The sequence below is a fragment of the Amblyomma mixtum genome, chromosome 7, assembly GCF_055824585.1.
Source record: "Amblyomma mixtum isolate Tamu chromosome 7, ASM5582458v1, whole genome shotgun sequence".
NCBI lineage: Eukaryota > Metazoa > Arthropoda > Arachnida > Ixodida > Ixodidae > Amblyomma > Amblyomma mixtum.
Window position 1 is genome coordinate 112,075,593 of NC_143018.1, and position 21,345 is coordinate 112,096,937.

The 21,345-nt window shown below is 48.7% G+C and overlaps 1 protein-coding gene across 12 annotated transcripts in view; it reads right to left on the reverse strand.

Moving 5' to 3' along the window:
* Nucleotides 1-21,345, reverse strand: part of Cadps (calcium-dependent secretion activator 1) — a 146,348-nt gene that overhangs the window by 91,410 nt on the left and 33,593 nt on the right. For 11 of the 12 annotated variants that reach the window (XM_089553387.1, XM_089553395.1, XM_089553392.1 and 8 more), the window contains 7 exons: nucleotides 17,279-17,380; nucleotides 13,798-13,888; nucleotides 12,801-13,241; nucleotides 9,200-9,308; nucleotides 7,828-8,019; nucleotides 5,818-5,954; nucleotides 2,151-2,338 (listed from right to left, as the gene is read on the reverse strand). In XM_089553387.1, the coding sequence (XP_089409513.1) occupies nucleotides 2,151-2,338; nucleotides 5,818-5,954; nucleotides 7,828-8,019; nucleotides 9,200-9,308; nucleotides 12,801-13,241; nucleotides 13,798-13,888; nucleotides 17,279-17,380 (1,260 nt within the window). The remainder of the gene's footprint in view (nucleotides 1-2,150; nucleotides 2,339-5,817; nucleotides 5,955-7,827; nucleotides 8,020-9,199; nucleotides 9,309-12,800; nucleotides 13,242-13,797; nucleotides 13,889-17,278; nucleotides 17,381-21,345) is intronic. The other variant, XM_089553396.1, reaches the window with a different exon arrangement.

Genomic DNA, 21,345 nt, shown 5'->3' on the forward strand with positions numbered 1-21,345 from the left:
GTTTTTACAGGCATGCCCCAACTGCAGAATTGTGCGCCAATGCTGAGATCTGTTTGGCTTGCAACCACGACTGCCACCGCACCCACTAGAAGTCCTTAACCTGTCTGTCAATGCGGCAGGCATTATTGATAACCTATGCACTCAGCAATAAGTTTCAGGGTACAGATTGAGGCATCCCAGCAGTGATAAAATGCGCTGCGCTCTACTGTACTTCCATATGTGGCCTAGGCAGTGCGGGCAGGGCAATTTTTATTTTTACTTCTTTTTTTTCCTTGGCTCACATTCGTACTCTGCACAAAAGGAGTGACTAAGCCATTCCCGATTAAACTGCACTCACGTGAGGAACAAAAGCGAGAAAAATGCCACCCTATCCAAGATGGAGGCTCAACTACCCGCAGCTACGAAATGCGCGGCATTAGTACGGCCGAGTTCAAGAACTAATGAAATGCCTCAATGTGGCGGATGTGTTCCTGCAGCAAAAACTGCACGCCTGTAGCACAAACCTGGCCTACGCATCAACAGAATGCATGCTGGACCACGGTTCTAAAGGTTCCACTAGTTCATACACTTGACTCCATGTGACAGTGAAAAAGTGCACAAAACCATCCGTTACGAAAAATCTTAAGAATGCTCTGAACACGGTTTTCGTGCTCAACTGTTATGAGCCCACCATGAAAAACGTTGGCACTGAATCTTGATTCATTTCTCTGCTCTCTTCTGAGAGGGCTTCTCTTTCCAAACAATAGAGGAAACCAAGGACGGTAGCTGCTCCTACGGCTCCGTCCTGACCTGTCCCAACTGGCATTGACGAGACGAGCTGCGTCAGTGCGAGGAAGTTTCACCGTAAGCCCCAACCCTCGACTACTGTCGGTACCTTACGGCGGGAAAGAACCTGTTCCCCGGTTTCTTTTCTTACCACAGCCCAGCTGGCTCTAAGAAGGACTCGCGCAGAGGCAGATGCCATAGAAGGGACGGATGGATGGCAGAACATGAGCACCGGCACGGGAAAAAAGAAAAGACGAGGAGACACGGGAGGGGGCCGATAAGAGAGGGGCCGACAGAAGGTGCGAGATGTGTGCTGCAGCTCAGCTTTGCAAAAGAGGCGTCCACAAAAAACCGGACGGGAGAAGGTTGGTGGCAGCAAAAAGAGGCCCGGCTCGGGCGGGGTCCAGACACCCAGGCACAGTGTGGGCTCACAAAACAACACCACTGGCCACAGCGGACCATGCACCCAAAGAGAAAAGGAGTGGGGGGGGAGGGGTAGGGTGGCGTATGAAGGCATGGCTGCGTTGACAACCGCCAGGTCCACTCGCGAACTCCCAATGGAGTGGCCAACAGGCGCTTTCGATTAGACAGGGAGATCAGCCTGAACAATGCCGTCACTCTTATGACCCTCGTACCATCTGTGGTTGCACAGTGCCAATTTTTCGTGTCATCAAGTTATCTGTGGACAACAGCAAAATGAATCCACAAGATTTTCAAACAGCAGTAACTTCAAAGTCTAACCTCCCAGCAAAGCAGTCCTTGCGCTGATCGGAGCTGGGTTTGGAATCATTTTAATTTAATTTTCACTATAAACCTCATTTAGGTCCCAAGCAATAGTTGTATTTTTTTAGTTCCCTCTGCCGGAAGAAAGCAAACGGGGTTGTGCAAGCTTGCATAAGCCAATGACAGATCGATCACATAGCCTCAATGGCAGCCTGAAGGCAGGCAGCGTTAAGAAAAACCTCTTTTCTAAATTCAGCCTTGTTTACAAAAACAGTAGCACATGTTGAAACGATCACCCACAGCGTGCAAACTGCCCTGCACAGCATGCGCCTCACAGCTGCACCTTATACTCATCAATGCTGTCGTCTGGGTTTTTGCGCTTGCACACGCAGCTGCGCAAGCGTGTATTGAACTTGGGGGAGGAAAGAAAGGCGGGTTAACTTTACACAGGGGAGGGGGTGCAACGAATGACAGTATGACACTCTTCAAGCGCAGTTCAGCACGGAGACTGCGACCAAGATTGAACAAGGAAGTAGAAGCCCAATGGCCGCAACCAGAAACCAGCCACCAATGCAGCCAGGCCTTCGCACGAGCCGAACGTGGGTGGAGAGGGCAACGCGATGTGCACCCAGAGGAAGAGGAGGAGGGGAGTGGAGACGCACCTGTTGCCGTGGACGTGCGAGGAGCAGAAGGCGAAGCTGTAGTGGATGAGGGTGGGGTCGATCATGAGGCCCTTCTCGGCGCGGGTGAGCAGGTCCTGCAGGTAGCACAGGTGACGGAAGCAGCTGCGCACGCAGTAGCGTGCAGCGTATTCATCCAGGACAAACACCTGCCCGGGGCTGAACCAACCCTGCACAGAACAACACAGTCTCAGCCAACAATCAGGCCCTGGGGGGGGGGGGGGGGCAGAAGCCCATCAAGGAATGAAATAATGGGTTGCTGCATGAATTGAATCAAGAATGGCTACGGATGTCGTGACTAGGCCCATTTCCGTAAGGAGGAAGAAATTCCAGATAGTCTGCCTTCCCCATCACAGAGCATCATCATCATCATCAGCCTGGCTATGCCCACTGCAGGGCAAAGGCCTCTCCCATGTCTATCCAATTAACCCTGTCCTTCGCCAGTTGCGGCCACCGTATCCCCGCAAATTTCTTAACCTCATTCGCCCATTTCTGCCACCCCCTGCTATGCTTGCCTTCTCTTGGAATCCACTCCATTGCCCTTAAGGACCAGCAATTATCTTGCCTTCGCATTACAAGCCCTGCCCAAGCCCACTTCTTCCTCTTGATTTCAACTAGGATGTCATTAACCCGCGTTTGTTCTCTCACCCACTCCGCCCGCTTCCGAGCATCAGCAAGGCGCAAAGAATTAAGACACAAGAGAGAGGCAAAAAGCAATAACAGATACTTCTACACTCTTCCATGACTGGAGCCCCCTCGTGGCATGGTGACTTTTTAGTCATTCCAGCCAGCTCAAATTTGAGACAACATTGATATCTTCTATCCACAAGAATAGCATCACGTGCGTATCTCTTGCTTTTGTAACAATACATGTTAAAGGGACAGTGAGGAGAGCTGTATTAATATTTTTTTTAAAGAAAAATCCGATAGTTCGGCATTTCATGGCTTTGTTGCCACTTGGCCAGCAGCAAAAGATGCATTTATTTCCAAGAAATTTGGATTCGAAGTTGAAAAAGTTTTTCCCGCCGCTCTGATTCAAACTTGTGATTCTCTTATGACGACACAGGACTAAGTGACGTGAAACATGACGTGCACATGACGTAACGCAGACTCCGTGATTTCTGGCGGCCAGCAGTGCGGCCTAGCAGCAGCCGAAAAGAAAGCTACTGCCGGCCGCACGTTGACGGCATCTATCAGCTATTGCGGCCCTCGCTAAAGTTGCTTCCGTTATGTTTGCGCCGGCGTTTTGCCAGCGTTACGATGGATCCCATTCTCGAAGTCGTTAACGAAGTTCTCGCAAATAGACACCTTTAGCATACCATGTACCTTGTTACCGTTAGCGTAATACCGGGAGCCCGCCTACCGCCGGTGAGCAGGCGCTGATTGGCCCCTATGCTGCAGGCGCGCGCGCAGCTGCCGGGTACGTGGCGCCATCTGGCGACGTCAAGGAGATTTGCGCATGCATTGGCTGCGCCTCAGTGGTTCGTGGTTCCTCGTGTCCCAGTGTCTCTAGAGCCATTGGTTCTAGTGTAAGAACTAGCAACACTGTTTTGCCCTATGACATCATCACGCTTGCACTTGAGAGTTTGGCCTGTGGCGGCAACACCTGTATTTTGGTTCTTGCTCTTTTCTACGTTACATGAGCTTTGTTGTCAGTACGAGGGGCGTTTTTGTAATCAGGAGCTGGTATTCTGTCGATACAAGCCAACTTCAATTTCTCCTCAGTGTCCCTTTAATGAGGCACCCTGTCCAGATACAGCAAGCTCAATGCAAGTGAACGAGTGAAACCCTGTGAACACACACATTTTTTTACTGAAGTCTATGCAGACTAAAAAAACCTTTTGGCTGCTGCTTCAATACCTTAGGCCAATAAGCCCGAGGTCCTATTTCTAGAGTCCATGTGCATGATCTGTGCTGCTCTCTCTTCTTCCATCTTTTCTGTTCTTTTATCCCTCGTGCCCTGAAGCCCAATGGCTAAATAGGCACATATAGGTGGCTAATCTCCATGCCTCTCTCTCTTCATAAAACCGTCTTCATATCTGTGCATTTCTTGAAGTGTACGCTTCAAGATATTTGAAATGTTCAGCTAGTAAGCAGCACATATGTGGTCAGGTGTTCTTCCTATATCTGAGCCCTTTTCACTGTGCAGCAAAACCTTGTTAATTTGAGCCCCGTTAAAGCTGAAAATTTCAGTGATTCGGAATGCCGGAAGGGACCCCAACACTCACTAATTCGGAAGCAGCTGGGCCATACCATTTAATCTGGACTGGCTCCAAACGAAGAACTGTGCTGCGGTATAACTGGCACAGCAAGCGATCCTCCATAATTGCCTCCACAAGCCTGAACTGCACGGTGCAGGGCAGCTCGTGCACCTCTGATGTGTGCCCGATGGCAGCACTGACAACATTTGGAGGGCCCTGCCACTGAAAAATAGCGCACCTGCATAGTTTCGGTTTCACTTTCCTCAGCTACACTCAGGCTACACAGCAACGGCGGCCAGGCCACGCATCAGCCAGCCAGCCGATCACAGTTCTGCAGAGTTCCAGACGCTGGCGGGACATCACCGGTCTTTTCAACCGCTTTCTAAAAGGTGTCGTGCCGTTCTGGTGCTGACGCATGTTTGCCTCGCTTCCGTCTCCGTTCTTTCATTGTTGCTGCGCGCTGAAAATGCGTGCCCATGACACACTGTTCGGCACAACGCCACTTTGATGAAGCACCGCCGCTACCACGTCCAATCGTGAAAGAGGCCACGAAGGAGTTCTGCTGCGACACTGCTGACACTGTGCATGCAGTAAAGCATTTACTGGAACTGGGGTCAGTTGAGATTTTTCGAATCTAAGCACCCCTCTCACTTTGGGCATCGCGATCGTGAAAAAAAGGGGGTGCTTAGAATCGAGTAAATACGGTAGGCACACTTTAGCCAGTCGATAACTGGTGCGCCTTAATCTTTCCACCTATCAAGAAAACCGCGCGAGCCGCTCCCCGCTGCTCACGGCAGCCTCAACGGCCATTTTATCTTGTTTGTTGAAGACTAGCCCTCTGCCGGCAAAATGTGCTGCATTTGTGTTCCGAAAAAAAAAAAAAAAATGATGACGATGAATTAAAAAATATTATGCATGATTTTCGATTATACGACACCCGGATTATACGACGGTTTCGCGCGGTCCCCTGAACATCGTATAATCGAGGTTCCACTGTATTTTTACCGGCCACTTGAGCTGGAAATAACGAGGTTTTGCTGCAATTGCTGCTCAGCTAGTAAGGCTCGCACCCGATGCCAGAAGCAGAGACAGCAACACAGACAAAGAGGAAGCCGTGTTCAGAAGGTGATCCACCATGGTACTCATTGACGCAACTCCAAGTCTCATCAATCCTGTACAAGTCCAGCATGACTCTGAAGCTGCTGTGTGATGCAGTATTGTCGTGTTCACGTTCCCCTCCAAAGAGGACACAAGGATGTGTGTCTTCAGCTTTGCGCAGGCCTTATCTAAAGTGTTCGCTACTGCAGATGCAACACCTCCCGACACCAGGGTTAGTTGCTCTCGGAGAGAAAGCGACACAATGAAGAAACAGAGAGGAACAAGTGGGTTATGTGGTGAGACAGCACATATGACACAGGCAGTGAGTGTTAGTAGCAAAGAGTGCCAACCAGGGAGCAGTAAGGGTCGGCCAGCCGATAGTCGAGGGTTAGTGTCTGCAGCATGCGGAACAGCATGTGGTGGTCGAAGCGGTTTGGGTCAGCCGAGATGAACTCATCCATCCCGTGCTTCCGGGCACGCTCCGTGTCTGCAAAGTCAGACGTGCATGGGGCGCATCATTGCTGTTTTTTTATTTTGGGCTCAGCATGCAACCAAAGCAGACATATTTCAGACAGAAGTTAAAATTACGTTTTCAAACTCTTTCCGACAGCCTGCAAATCTATAACAGCTCAAGGGTGACATTCCATAAGGATAACCTCATTTTCTCAGCTTCCCTAAAGAAAAATGCAAAGTTTTAAGTGATGCCATCACGGCTATACTTCAACAAAACTTGCAAAACACGAACTATACTTTCAGGACCTGTTGATAGTGAGATCATCATCTTTACTACCTGGTCTTAATGCGATGGCAGTAAAGTGTCATAATGAAAAAAACTTAGTTTTTTGGTCTGTCATAAAATTTGTGGATTGGCAGAGACATTCATGAAGTCCTAAGGTCACATAATGTGCCATCCCTCCCCCTGCTCCCCTCTTTCCACCTGCACCACCATAAACAGAAGCCTCATGACAGAAAAAAGAAACAGGCATTGTGGTCTCTAATAAAATTTGCTGATTGCGACTCAGGGCAAAGTTGCAACCCAGAGAATTCTAAAGCTATCGCATAGCCCTGACGTAATTTAATTAAGTGTCCCCATCGGCTTTTATGTGGCCACTTAGCAACACAACTAATGCCAGGCATTTTAAACACCTGACACCATTCAAGAGCTCCTTTGCTCCTTAAATAAGGAGTTTTCTTACTTTACATTGTGAACAATGCACTGGGACTTTTTTCATCAAAAACAAGTCATTACAGTATAATGCATGTTCAGTAGAAGGTGCTGAGCTGGCTACAGCTGTGCAGTACAGGCTCTAAAGTCATAAGACCGTATTTTTTTCTCTCTCATCTCACTCCTTTAGCAGCACAGCTGCTCTAACTCCATGAGCAGCTGCACAAAGCTCCTTTTCATCCCCGCAAGTGACACGAACATGGCATTGATACCTGGCCGCGTCAGATTTTTGCGCCATGAAAACGCATGTTGCCACATGTCGGCTGAAAATTTGGCTCTCATCAAGTGCTTGAGCCCCAAGTCACCATTTTATCGGTTGAAAATTTGGCTTTTGTCAACTGCTTCAGCCCCAAGTCACCATTCTATCGGCTGAAAATTTGGCTCTCGTCAACTGCTTCAGCCCCAAGACCCGATTCTATCGATTGAAAATTTGGCTCTTGTCAACTGCTTGAACCCCAAGTCACCAATATCGATTGAAAATTTGGCTCTTGTCCACTGTTTGAGCCCCAAGTCACCATTTTATCGGCTGGAATGCCTGGCACATGATGCGTGCGCAATGCCGAGATCTGACCAAGTCGGATCTCTGAGTCTTGTGCCGGAAAGCGCGATAGTGGCACCTGCCTTCCCTGCACCAACAAGGAAGCTTTCGCACATTTTCGTGCAAATGCATGAGGGAGCTTTACAATGGCAGTGCACTCTGCTGCAGGGAAAATTCGCTTTTTTCTTTTCTGCTTGCCTCCAGAGTTTAGCAGGAATCTCTGCAAGTACATTTGCTCAGAGCTGGCACAGTGCACATGCCACTGCACTGATAACTGACCTAAGAAAGCGAATATTACAAAACTCATGCTACAAATATCAACAATTTACACTAAATCCTTTGAGAGCACAAACAGACAAACAGGCAGCCGTGCCTGATTTAGAAGAAAGCTGTAGGAGCTTTGCAGTACAAGAATATGCCCAGCTTAAGCCACGTCCGTTTGGACATGCCCACTTGATGAGCTTATCCGCAATTTCAGCCCTGCAAACAGCATGTGTTAGGCAGCAAGCAGGGGGAGTTGTTGAACTGTGTTAGACAGGGAAACCCATCCCCGAGAGGGAGAGAAGCGACAGAGAGAGGGAGAAGAAGGAGACTTGCCTCCCTGCATGCGGGAGATGGTGGAGTTTTTGCTGGCCAGGGGCTGCACGAGGGGGGTGGGCTTGTGTGACTGGCCCGTCGCCCGGTACATGGCCATCACCCACAGATGGCACTCATTCTCGTCCTCGCTCGCAAAGGCCACGCTGTCGCCCTCCTTCACCGCGTTGAAGAAGAAGCGACCGCCCTCGAGGTCTGCGCAGGCAGAAACAACGCGCGACACATGCAACACACATGCTTGCGTTAAGAACGTTGTCAAGGTGGCATGCTTTTACAAGGCTACTTCATTATTACAAGGAAAGTGCCTCACGACCAAGAAACTGCATTTCTCCCTAAGGAGAAATTTGGGGCCAAAATTCTGACTACGGCAGAATACAGCTTTGAACAAAAGAGCAGTTGGCAACAGTGGGCCACAGCCCGCTGCACCCTGCATTACTCTACTGACCAAACACAACAGGAAAAGAAGTGAGCTTTTTTAATGTTTCGCTATATCCAAAGCCAGAGGCATCAAAATTCTTGCGAATATAATTTTGTCTGGCGATTAGCTTCTTGTTTAAGTAAAGAGAAAAGCTTTAAAAACAGTATCCTCTTTCGTCAAGGAGGAATTTCATGTGGCGGCTAGTGCTTCTATTTTTTCTAGTGCTTATGAATGATCAGGGATGAGTAGACAGAGAGGCAGAAAGTGAGTGCAGAAGTTGACTGAGCACAGGCTTTACGCCAAGCAAGGCATTTGGAAAGAAAACATGCTTTAAAGTATATTTAACCACTACAGGAATGTATGAGCTTAAAATTAAGACTGACAGAATGCTAGTGTCCTTTATAACATGGCCATTCCTACAGCAATGTTCTCAAGGCTTGTTCAGGAGAAACAAACCACGCATACCAACCGTATGAATGTGAATACAATACAATCTCGATGATACACTCATTGTCGATATGAATCTGCAAAATTCCGTAAGTGTAGTGCATTGTGTACAATGCACAGAATTTCTGCTGTACCGAACACTTTCGCGGACTATGAACGATAAGAATGTGTGGGCCACGACACACCCTCAAGTGCTCCCTAGGCAATGCCCACACTTTGTTGACGTCATGACCATTAACTGTTTGGTATGCTCCACGAGCGCCAAGTAGCAGTGTGCCGCCGTAATTAAATGCCGTCAGCCATAAACAGATCTGCACGATATACTTCTCGTGCTTCTTCATGCGGAATTAGTTTGTTTTTTTAGATGATACACACATTTTTCGCAACCCTGTCAGATTCGTACCACTGAGATTCCACAGTACTGAAGCTTCCAAAGCTCTCTTTTTTACTGTGCGCAAAGAATGAGAGCCAAGCAACCCTCCAGGCAGGCTGGTGAGCCTCCACCCCCACCTGTGAGTGCCTCTGTGTAGTCGACTGTGTAGCCATCCAGCTGCAGAAGTTCAGTGGGCACTGAGGTCTTTTCCCTGAAGCTGCACATGGCAAAGGTGTACTGCGATACCTGCAACACACGTGGGGAACACCCGTTCGTCCAGTCAGTCCAGCCGGGTCCTTTACGAACCACACAAGATATCCACCACAGATATCCGTCAGACGTACGAGCTAGGTCCGAACGTCTTTTGTCGAGGTCGGATGTTCGTCGGACGTACAAACACAGTCTGATTTCGGATATCTGTATCCATACACTTGCCTGACGTACAGAGAGTATCCGCTTTTGTATATCCACATGAAAGACGAGGTGTACGTCCGAAGGATGTGAGGGTGAGTAGATTCCCAGGATATGAGTACAGTTTTTTTTCTAATGTCAGTTCAACATGCACAACCTGTCACACTGCTATTCCCATTATTTTTCAATCTTGGTGCGATTCTTAAACACCAATGATTGTGAAACTACATGGAAACAACCAGAAAAACAGAGCAGACAAAGTACCGTATATTGCCACGTATAAGTGTGATGTTTACTTGAGGGCACCACCGCATGGGTAGGTAAAAGGCACGCATGACTGGGCGGGTAAATGTGTTGTATGTCCTTGAGTAGCATGTTGTTCTCTACTCTTGACCGGGAAGGATTATCACAGTAAGTCGATCTTTCTAGACAAAAAAAAAAAACGTCTCAAATTTGGGGATCAACCTATGGACCTACATATATGTGGGGCCTAAAGTAGTGTCAATCGTACAGCGGGAAGTACACGCTCCATGCCAGTGCCCGTTCCTGGCAGTATGCATGAGGCTCCACGTGTTGAAAAAAGTTGCTAATTTCATTTGCAAACTGCAAATAAAAATTGGAACTGTATACTGTTTACCTGGCTCACTCAAGCTGGCTTTCCAGGAACAAGCAGTACACACGTGGGAGCAAAGTTAGCATGACTTATTTTTGGAGTAAACTTTTTTTTGGTTTGAGGGGTCAACTTACATCCACAGTCTATTTACACAGCAATATACGGTATCTGTGTGAGCCTGAAACAGGACCCACAACCTTCGCAGTATTAGCAGCATCTATTTTAATCTGAAAAATCACTTTTAGACTCCACAGAGTCTGAAATATCGGTCATGAAAATGTTCACGTCCCTATGAGGTGCGTGATGGTGCCTCAGCCAAGTACGAAATATCGCGCAAGTCCAAATTAATGGCGTTCGAAAAATCGGTCGGCTACAGTATACATTTCCTATTTATACACGCTCCTGTCTCAAATAAAGTTTCAGTTGCGAGTCAGTGCTTGTCCCTGCTTGTTCTTTCTTCTATGTGCTTTTTCAAACTAGCACTCAAACCTTCACTCGTTTCATTTTTTTGCTTGATGGTTTCCTTGCACTCTACAAAAATGCACCTTCGATGTTCCCAGACAACCATACCACATCTAGGAGACAGCACTCAATAAATGTACCACTGGGACCAAAAGGAATGCAAACCACAAGAGTTTTCAGTAGAATGCATTGCCAGGCCACTTTTGGGAAGCACCTGCTATACAGACAGCTGACAAAGCTGATTATATTCTATCTAAAGGCATGTCTGATCGCTCGTTTTCATCCAGTGAACTCCTGTGAAAACACCGCAAGACAGTGTAATTAACCACGCATGTTATTCACCACATCTTACCACAACGATACCCCCAACAATACGTCTATGACATTCATAGGATATCACCAAATCAACCTTCTGGATATTCTGCAGATATTCAGCAGCAACAGCCAAGCTGTGTCTAACTGTGTGAGAAAGACTTCTCCCATTGAACACCCTGAGGCAACTGTGGCCACCTTATCAAAACTTTCTGGTCTTCTCCACCCACCTAGCTCTCTTTTGTGCCCTTTCCACTCCATTATCCTGATGAATAATTTGCTAGAACGGGCAAAAGCTAAATAGACAGAAATCATCGCACATTCTTGAAAAATTTAGCAAATGAGAGTAATGTTGATTCTGTTACCGTAATGACATCTTCAATAATCTTGCACCTCGAGTTGCCCCAAAATCAGTGCAGTGCACAGGGGACAACAGTATAATAAGATAGTGCACCAATGTGCACCGGTGTTGTCTATCGAAGATGCTATCAGGGACTAACGTTTGTCTGTTCTTTGTATTACATGCCCTGTCATGTCCGATTCTTTCTGATTTCAAACAGGATATCTAACTCACCCTTTTTCCCAGCTCATTCTACTCTATTCCTGTCTATTAATGCTAACTACCCCTATCGTTTTTCTTCCCACAGATCACTGTGTTGTCGCCAGTTTAATTTCATCTTTTTGTTAGCCTGTAAGTTTCTGCCGAATACGTAAGTATACTACCAAGATACAACTATTATGCGCTTTCCTCCACAGCATAATTCATTAGCTGCTATTCATGACATCAGAAAGCCTACCAAATGCACTCAACCTCACTCTCATTGTCCTGGCCATTTCACTCCTACAGTCCGGATCTGCAGTCACTACCTTGTCATGATGGTTTGGTTTGGTTTGGTTTATGGGGTTTAACGTCCCAAAGCGACTAAGGCTATGAGAGACGCCGTAGTGAAGGGCTCCGGAAATTTCGACCACCTGGGGTTCTTTAACGTGCACTGACATCGTACAGTACACGGGCCTCTAGAATTTCTCCTCCAAAGAAATTCCAGCCGCCGCGGCCACCTTGTCATGATGGTTGCACTCTTTTACCAGTTCCAACTCCTCATTGCCTACCATAAACTGTCACTCAGCTGCTCAACATTACTTTATTTTTATTTTTAGTTCTAGCTTTATGCCTCACCATTCACCCTTGACTGTTCAGGTCTTCAATCCTTGCCTTCCCTCCTTCAAGGCATCTGTTCTGCTTTCGGTTTGATTTGGTTAGTGGGGTTTAACGTCCTAAAGCGACTCAGGCTATGAGAGACGCCGTAGTGGAGGGCTCTGGAAATTTCGACCACGTGGGGTTCTTTAACGTGCACTGACATCGCACAGCACACGGGACTCTAGAATTTCGCCTCCATCGAAATTCAGCCGCCGTGGCCGGGATCGAACCCGCGTCTTTTGGGTCAGCAGCCAAACACCATAACCACTGAGCCACCACAGCGGCTGTTCTGCTTTCAATAATTTTGGCTGTGCGTTACTAACTGCAGTGGTTGACCTCACAAATACGATCTGAAGAAGGATGACATAAAACTACGCAGGAGACAGGACACAGAAAAGATGCAGACAGGACGAGCGCAGCAGGACGAGCAGGCTACGCTCGTCCTGTCTGCATCTTTTCTGTGTCCTGTCTCCTGCGTAGTTTTATGTCTTCAGAATGCCTTACCAACTAGCCTCTCATCACACACTTCTGAAGAAGGAAAACAGTGGGGATCCATACTAGTGCAAGTTTCTTCCTTACAGCAGTGTCATCAGCAGCACATGCAGTTTTCACCATTCAAAATTTATCTGAACTCGACTTTCTTCCGCCTATTTGGCTCCGCCCAACATGAGCTGAAATTTCCCTGGTCGCACACTTCCCCCGCTCGGGCCTTCCTCTCGGCAGCAGCAGGGGGGGGACCCACCTGGACCAGCACGAAGTAGCGCTTCTTCCACTTCTTCCAGACCTGCTTGCCCTGGGCGTACAGGTAGCCACAGTGCTTCATGTTCTGCGGCTTGTCCATGCGCAGGGCGATCTTGATGCGCAGGTCCTGGTCCGGGGCGTTCTTGGGCACCACCATGCGGTACCACTCGGGGGCCTTGGAGCTGAGCGGGTTGGGGTGCAGCAGCACCTTGCCCAGCTCCTTGTCGTCCAGCGAGAGCAGGCCGGGGCTCTCCGTGTACAGCTTCACCTTCACCAGGGGCAGCGGCTGGGCCGTCGTGAAGTCCCCCTGCGTGTCCCACATGGGCTTGGAGGCCTCCGCATGGTCCGTCTGCAGCTTCTCGCCCCCCTCCACCTCCATGGTGCAGTAGACGATGCGGTTGGGCGCCAGCGACTTGAGCCCCTTCACCTCCATCACCACCACCTGCGCACAGCAGGCATGCCTCCCCTCAGCCGCTGCTCCACCTGAACTGCACTCGAGAGGTAGCACCAATGATGTGCTCCCCGAGAAGCATAACGATGTAAAAGATCCAGAAACAAAAAAGGCAAACCTGTTCCCGAACAGCCACTGAAAGACAGTATTGCAGCATTCATAGTTACATTAGTCTAGAAACAGCTGCCTGTGTTATTAGTGCCTTCAACGCATAAACGGGATGTTCTTAACAACCTATTTAGTTGACAAAACAGCACTCACTCCTGCAGCTCCAAGGAAATTCTTATTCTTTGGGCGTCCGGCCAGCCCAGCAGATGTGCTACATGCCTACCAAAAGCTTTGTAACGCAGAACATTCACAGCATGCCTAGGTCTCTACATGCAACGATACTTGAACCTTCAGTTACATTCTTCACCCACCCAAGGTTCATAATGTGGACGCAATAAAGTATCAAAAACACTTGCAGCACCCAGCGCCCAAGAAGGACGTACAAGGTTAACTGAAGCGAGTCAGGAACAACTGAGCTGCTACGAGCACATGGGCTCACCTCCAGTGTGAAAGACAGCACTATGTCCAGTTTCGACAAGGTCGTCTCGGTATCCTCCGTGAGACCTTCCTTGGAAAGAGAGGCCTGGCTCCTGCGGAGAAGAGTGCGTCGACCACCCCCGAGACAGCAGAAGTTGGGCGGCATCCGCGCTCACGCACATGGCGCACGGCACCAAGAAGAAAGACACACACACACCCACGGCCTCTCCCCAGGCCCAATGCCGCAGGGGCAAAAGCAGATGCACAGCTGTAGTCACTGCTGCCAGCCAAGCACAGCAGCTGTGATGCAGCACTTCCTCCTCGGGCTACCTCACCACGCACGCGCTCTGCCAGCACAGCTGCTCACACGTGCCACTTGGTGCACACCATCCTTCACTCTCTTTCTCATCCCAGTGGCAGCTACATTGGGGAAGTCTGGCACGGCTTAACGCGTTGTCGAGTGCACTGAGAAAGGCGATCACAGAGTGGTTCCAGCATCCCATTTGGCCCACGAAAATGGAGCACTGCTGTCAAGCTTGGCAACTATGCGCTACTCGCGGTGATGTGATCCAGGTTTTGTGACCATTTGGGAAGTACAACTGTAAAAGTCACTTGTCCACCTAGGAGAAGGACGGACTACCTGCAAGTTTTCAACACTCAGTGGTGTGCAGAAGTGATTTCGGTAGCTTCGTGTCACCCGACACGTCACCCTCGTCCCTTTAATCTTGACTACTGGACTTCATAAGTCAAGGAGAAGCACAACTCCAAGGCCTTAGAGCCCTTACATCAGGGGTCTCAAACACGTGGTCTTCTCATGTGGCCTGCTGGAGCGAAGTTCATTCTCAGTACTGGAAGTACCTGGCCAGTGACAACTTGGTTTCGTGTTCACCCACAGTGCATCTACTTGGGCTCAACAATCCTGTAGATGATTATGCGTGACATCGTACGAAAAGTGTGCGTGACATCGCAGACCAACGGAACTTCCCACCCTGCACCAAATTCATATATGAGTAGCCAGGAGCGGAGAGGGCTGTCGCTTTTACCAGACAACCATCGGCTAAAATGGGGGGGATGGTACTACAGGCATCTTGCCCAGCATGAACGGTGGAATTGCCAGACATGTAAAAAAAACAAAAAAAAAACGCCACTCACTCTACCCTTCTCCGCCTAGGAGAGGGGGAGGGGGGCTGTTTGTGGCAGCTGAAGAAATGCTCCCCCTATGCCATTAAAGCCTACATCACTATGCCGCGTCTAAAAAGCGTGACAGTTTTATACGATGTGCACTCACCCCCGGACCTGGAGAGGGGCACAGCACCTATGTGAATAATACTGCTTTCGCAGCACACTCATCTCCAGTGCTTTAAAGTTGAGAGGCCATGCTGCGATGCTGCATCCACCTCCATTATTTTAACCTACGCAGTCTCAGGCACTAAAACCAAATGTCGCGGTACTCCCGACGACTGCATTCAGTGCGCTGTTCTGACAAGGGAAACCACTCTTGCCTACTCGCTCCGGGGAAAAACAATGCACGCGTACACCAAGTGGCACCTGCGGCAGATCCTAGAGAAAGAAAGCAGCCTGCAGTCCTGCCTCTATTGTCAACAGAAATCAGAATAAAGCAATTCAAATTCCAAAAAAAAAAAAGAAAAGCACAAAAGACAAGCTCTTGCTGAAAAAAAAAAAAAGAACAAGGATCAAATCATAAAGAAATTGAGAAAAGGCTATTCTAAAGCAAGCTTGTTTGAAAAACAAAAAAACAAACAATTCTAGCAGCATCTGTACCGAAGCTGCAATGCACTACTCACAACTGTGGCTCATCTACTTGACTACAGAGCAAAACACTACAGCAGTAAACAAGCTGGCACAAGTAGCACTAGGCAAACAGGCAGCCAACTCGAGTCCAAGATGCAATGAGCTCCCATCTCAATCGCAGTGGTAGTTCAGGAAAGCCAGCTCCTACATTGTTCGAAACTGAACCAGGAACTCTGTCTACACAGTAAAGAGAAACGCAACAAATCACTTTTTTTCTTTTATTCCTGGAACAATCAGACTGCCAAATGAATGCTAAGAGAGCACTCCTGCCACGCCCAACTACACTGGCAAGAAAGCTTGGTTCAGATTTTCTTTCACAATAGGACCTGCCAACTGTTAACCTTGGTCACCAGTTACCTGAAGTTACTTTGATGTCATAAAGATGAAAAAAAAAAAATTGCTGAGGCTCAGCTTGGCTAAGCCTGGGGAATGCGAAGCATATTAGTGGCTAGGCTTGGTAATACATGGCTTTCCTTGGTTGAATACTTGGTCATTTTAATACAACCACTAGACGCCTTTGTCGTGGGGGAAGACAACGGCACGGCTACAGCAGAACGCCGACTAACCCCGAGACGCGCGTTGAGTGAGCGCCTGGATTGCCACGGAAGCCGCGTCTGCCTGCCCGGTGGAGCGAGCGTTTCACCTACACCGAGTGTGAACGCGCGTTCGAAATGCGCGGGTGTGACGGCTAGGGGTCCCACGGCGACGGCGCAAGTTGGAGGCCGGCTCTCTCATCCGATGTCACGTGGTGTGACGTCACGGTGTCACGTGGCGTGACGGCTAGGGGTCCCACGGCGACGGCGCGAGGTGGAGGCCGGCTCTCTCATCCGATGTCACGTGGTGTGACGTCACGGTGTCACATGGGGGTCCCACGGCGACGGCGTGAGTAGTAGCTCTAGCAATATGCTTCGCATAAAAGAACATTTTGAAGTAAGCGCCCAGGCTTCTGCCGAAGCGTGGCTACCAAATGCAAGATCAAAACCCTACAGTGAGCGCATTTCTTTTCAAAAAGACTGCATGCATTTCAAGATAAGTCCCTTTGCCCTGACGCAAGTTTAAAAGAAAAGCAGCGCTGTAACGGCCTTTATTGGCAGGAGAAGACTGGTTGTGAAGGCCGGTTAGAGCGGGCAAGGACAGGTCTGGTCCCAGAACAGTTGATGCTCTCGTCTCGCGCCGCGCGTCGGCTCTGCTGCTTCAGCTGCCGATTGTCTTCCTCTCGCCTTGCGCCGCGCGCTCCGACTGCTAATCCTCTTCCTCTTTACTGCGCAATCAAAACGTGGCCTGAGTAACAGCTGAACCCGAGGGGTCGTTTTCAGTTCCTATGGATTTGTCCCAACTTTGATGACCGCTACAGTGCTGCAGGGTGTGTTCAGGCAAGCCCCCCTTCCTCACGGTTACCTTCAAAGGGTGAATCACAGAGCTCATGCGTGGACGGTCCCTTCCTTTCTTCTCGTAGAGTGCGCTGCCCAGAGCAGGGCTGATAACACCCAACCTATTTTTAGCCTTTTTCTGAGAACGACAAAGAACTATGGGCACCGCTGCCACTCGCTGTGGAACTGGCTTCCCGAACTTCCACGGTTGAGACGAGGCACAGCAGAACAAAAACATAGTGGGGGAGTTTAACAAAAAGAGGGGGGACGGGTAGGGGGCAAATGTTAAAAAAAGAAAAAAAGAAGGAAGGCCATGCGTACGTCGCAGCACATGCAAGCAGCACAGCGTCATAGATGAGCATCCACAGAGGCGCCTGGAGGTACTTGGCCAAGCAGTCACGCATCACTTCCGCCTGGGTCGTGCTGCAAGCAAGCAGGCAAGCATGCTGCCGCATCATTCACACAGACGGTCTCGGGTGGTCGGCTTCCGACCGGCAGCCGACTCCCCGCCTAGCCACCAACGCAAACACTCGCTGGCAACTGATGACGCACTAGTGGGCCTACAGCTGTCTACGAGGAGAGGAGAACAGCATTCAAGCACTGCTACAATGTGCTTGCTTACAGCGAAATCTACTGCAATTTAGGGTCTTGGTCGCCGACACTCTCCACAGAAAGTCTACTTCAATGGCTGCCAAACCTCTGCCTCTCGAGATCTGCGACGCTCGCTTATGCTTCCAAAACAATCGGCACAGATGACATGCATTATCGTCCAGCCTTTTTCCCCAGCTACCTGCTTGACGTAGCAGCAATCAATTTGGGAGTCACTGCATTAAGACTCGCCTGAGGCTTATACGTGGTCCTGTGCATCACTTAGTAAATGGATAAAAAAAAACTGCAAGCTCACCATATGCCACCAAGGGCACACAGCAGTTGTGGCAGCGTAGAAGCATTAAACCGCAAATAAAGCTGAAGGCTTAGTCATTCGCTGCAAGAATATTCTATCACAGAGTACAAAGTGTTCATTGACCACTTGTTTCTGCGTTATGCAGCATGAAGTTACATTTTGTTTGTTTTTGTACGTATGAATTGCTGGTCTTTTTTTTGTGTTTCTCACAATTTCAACTTGTTCTGTCACATAACCCTCAATGTTCTTTACCAGGTAGTCCGAATAAATAAACAAGCATTTTAAGCAAATGCAAACATTTCATTTCACCCAAGCCACGGACCTAAATACCTGATCCCCTTGAAGCTATGCTAATTGGGATCTTGGCCTGCTCCCTGAAGCTAGCTGGGCCTCGTAGCATACAGAACCTGTCTACTTTTCCAGATTTTGCCTCGTGGCCACGGCCAATACTGAACTACACTGTTGTCGCACAGTTCGTTAGAGCACACTTAAAAGAGAGAACCCGACGTGCAAATACAACTTAAAAAATGCTGAGAATGTAAGCTGTCAATGTAAAAATCTGCTCGGCCACAACAGCCCAAGCGTGTGGACCGTCCGTCCGGGGCGGCAGCTGTTCTAACAGGCTGACCATGCCCAGGCAGCTAAGATGCGCACACGGTATTCGACAGGCATGCTTCAAACCTCGAGTCAGTCACAATGCAGGCGTGCCCTGACTGCGTGTGTTGCGTGTGTGATGGTGTCGCTGTGTTCAGGCGGTCTCGCATGTAGTCACACCGTAAGGGGGCAGTCAGTCATGACAGGTTCCACACATCGAGAGAGAGCAGGCATATTTGTGGCTGACGACGATGACAAACCAGCGGGGGAAACAGTGAGAGGTGACTCTACTGCAGGTCCACTGCACGCAAGTGTACTTGTGTAGTACGTGTGTGTGTGTGTGAGGGGGGAGGGGGGGGGGAAGCGGGTGGTGTGCTGGGTGGCGTGACAGTGTCTGTGTGGTGGTGGTGGCTCGGTGTGCATAATAGCCCTCCTCCTGTGGCGATGGCGGCGGCTCGTCTCACGGTCAGGCAGGCGCACGCACAGCCAACGAGGCATTCAAAGGGCAGCACGCACGCGCGCACGCACGGGACGTGTGTGGCGGTGCGTCCTGTCTGTCCGCACACGGCCATGCAACTGGGGAGGGGCGGGGAGGGAGGGTGGGAGAGAACTCTCAGAAAGATTCTACCTGCCTCAGGACTGAAGACCTTCGACGACTGTTCGTGTGTGTTTGAGGGTGACAAACAGAGGAGGGAAAGAAAGAAAGGAAAGCAACCGTGGAGGAAAAAGAGAAGAGAGAATGTATCAGAATGTGTACAGTAATGTCACGCACTGTTCCGCACATGTGCAGCACGCTGTGTAGAGAGACTGACACTGCAACAACCAGGAGACAGGAACAAAATGATGCGAGTGGGTACGAAAAGAGACGTGTTGTACGCGACATAACCACAGCAGGAAGAAATGCCAAGAGGCATCGCTTTTACAAACTCTGAAGAAATTCATCACTGACAAGGTATCAATATTTCTTTCATTCCTTCTTTTCCCTTCTTTCATTTGATGTGCAACAAAAGCCTGGTACGCAAGAAAACGATGTGCAGCAGGGTTTCTAAGGTGGGTAAAAGAGGTGTTGCACAGATCACAGCAGTCAAGGCTATATATAAATACTAAAGCATGTCCCGTGAACTTTCTCAAGCGATTGTGAGCAGCTTTGTACTTAACACCAGCGGCTGCAAAGAACCTCCCTGCATCAGGCAAGGTCGGTTTGCATGTGAGAGGCTTCACTGCCACGCAGTAATTCCCGATGGCTGCAATTACAGTGTGATGCTGTGAAGTTTTCTGAGCCCTTCGACTTGTCTTAGCAGAAATGCTCATGCCTGGCCATTTCTTCTTGCTACAGGGAGACAGAGACACACCGAAACAGTGCTACACAAACAGAAGCAGCTGCTGTGCGACTTCCACATTTGCATTAGGTGCCAAACAGAACAAAGCTAAACTGAACGCTTCAAAGCAAGGAGCACGTCAGGTGAGCGTGCACTGCACAGGGTTACGACGTTGAAGGCGTCCCATGATTACAACGCGAAATGCTTCGACGCTGAGTGTGACTTCAACTACAATCGTGTGTCGCAAGAACAGAGAGAAGCAAACAAAAATTTTTATGGCAATAACACCTGAGGAAACAAAAAAATTCTTGCCGGCAGCCCTAAGACTGCTCAGACCAGCCAGCGATCAGCAGGATACAGCCATTCAAGCTGAACGAGAAAATCTAGCCTGCCTCTGACACGTTCGAGCAGAGTTTAGGACCAATGCACTCTGGCCATCCATTGATCTTCCAGCTATTCCCTAAATGTTGTCTCCCCGGTCATTCTTAATTAGAGCGACACTGACGAAAACTTCATCTAATTAAAACTCTTGATAAAAATTTACTCTCTGGCTCTTTCTGGCTACGAGACACTTGTCCAGCAAAAAAAAAAAAAAAAAAGAGAATCATTTATGTTGAGAAAATTGTATTTAAAGATCTTCCCACCGATTGATTAAAACTTGCAATGTCCCTGCCAAAAAGGATGGGCTTCCACCATTTTGGGGTGAACAGCGGTGTACCCATAGCCTGTGGAACTCATGGCCAAAAATCAATCGGTGTGATGCACATATTTTACACTTGTGGAATCGGCCAGTGATGGGAACACCTATATTTCGTTCTCTGGTCTTTTCTAGTTGATAAAAGCTACGTTATCAGTGAGATCGGTTACTACTGATTAGAATGCGGTACCCTATCAATAAATGCCAACTTCTGCTCATCGTCAGTGTCCATTTAAACTAACAACAACATTCCAGATACCTGTGGTACTTTGGCAAATGCACTGCCTGACCTCACAGCTGCACTGGATTACGAAACCTGAACTCAAAGCAGTGGTGCCAAGTTTAAGCGACACAGGGCCTTGAGGGGCACCGAAGAAGGTATACTGAAATGAAAATACATTGCCCAGACGGCAGAAATTAAAAAGCGTCCCATATAACAGCTTCTCTTACAAACAGGTAACTGGTATGAAATTAAACTACTATGCTCAGTGCGTTCAACCAAATTGAAGCATACCAAGGAAGCTAACGCACACTAAAATGTTCTCCACAATTGTCTTTCTAACGCTAATACTTTTAGAGCAAAAAAAAAAATATCTGACATCACGAGTGAAAAAAAAAATAATTAAACAAGGGAATGAACACAAACGTGTACAGTAGTGGTTACACCACAAAGAAAGCAGGTGAGGGAGTCCAACTGTGCAAGGAACAAAAAAAAAAGAAAAGAGACTAGTGACCACAGCACAGTCCAAGCAGACACAGCTTTACGACAGTTGTGTGCATGGCTTGAAGACGGCCAGTGCCAGTGCAGACATGTTATAAAGCTGGCTAGAATGTGAGACAAGTGTTCTGGTACACAAGACAGCCCAGCACATCG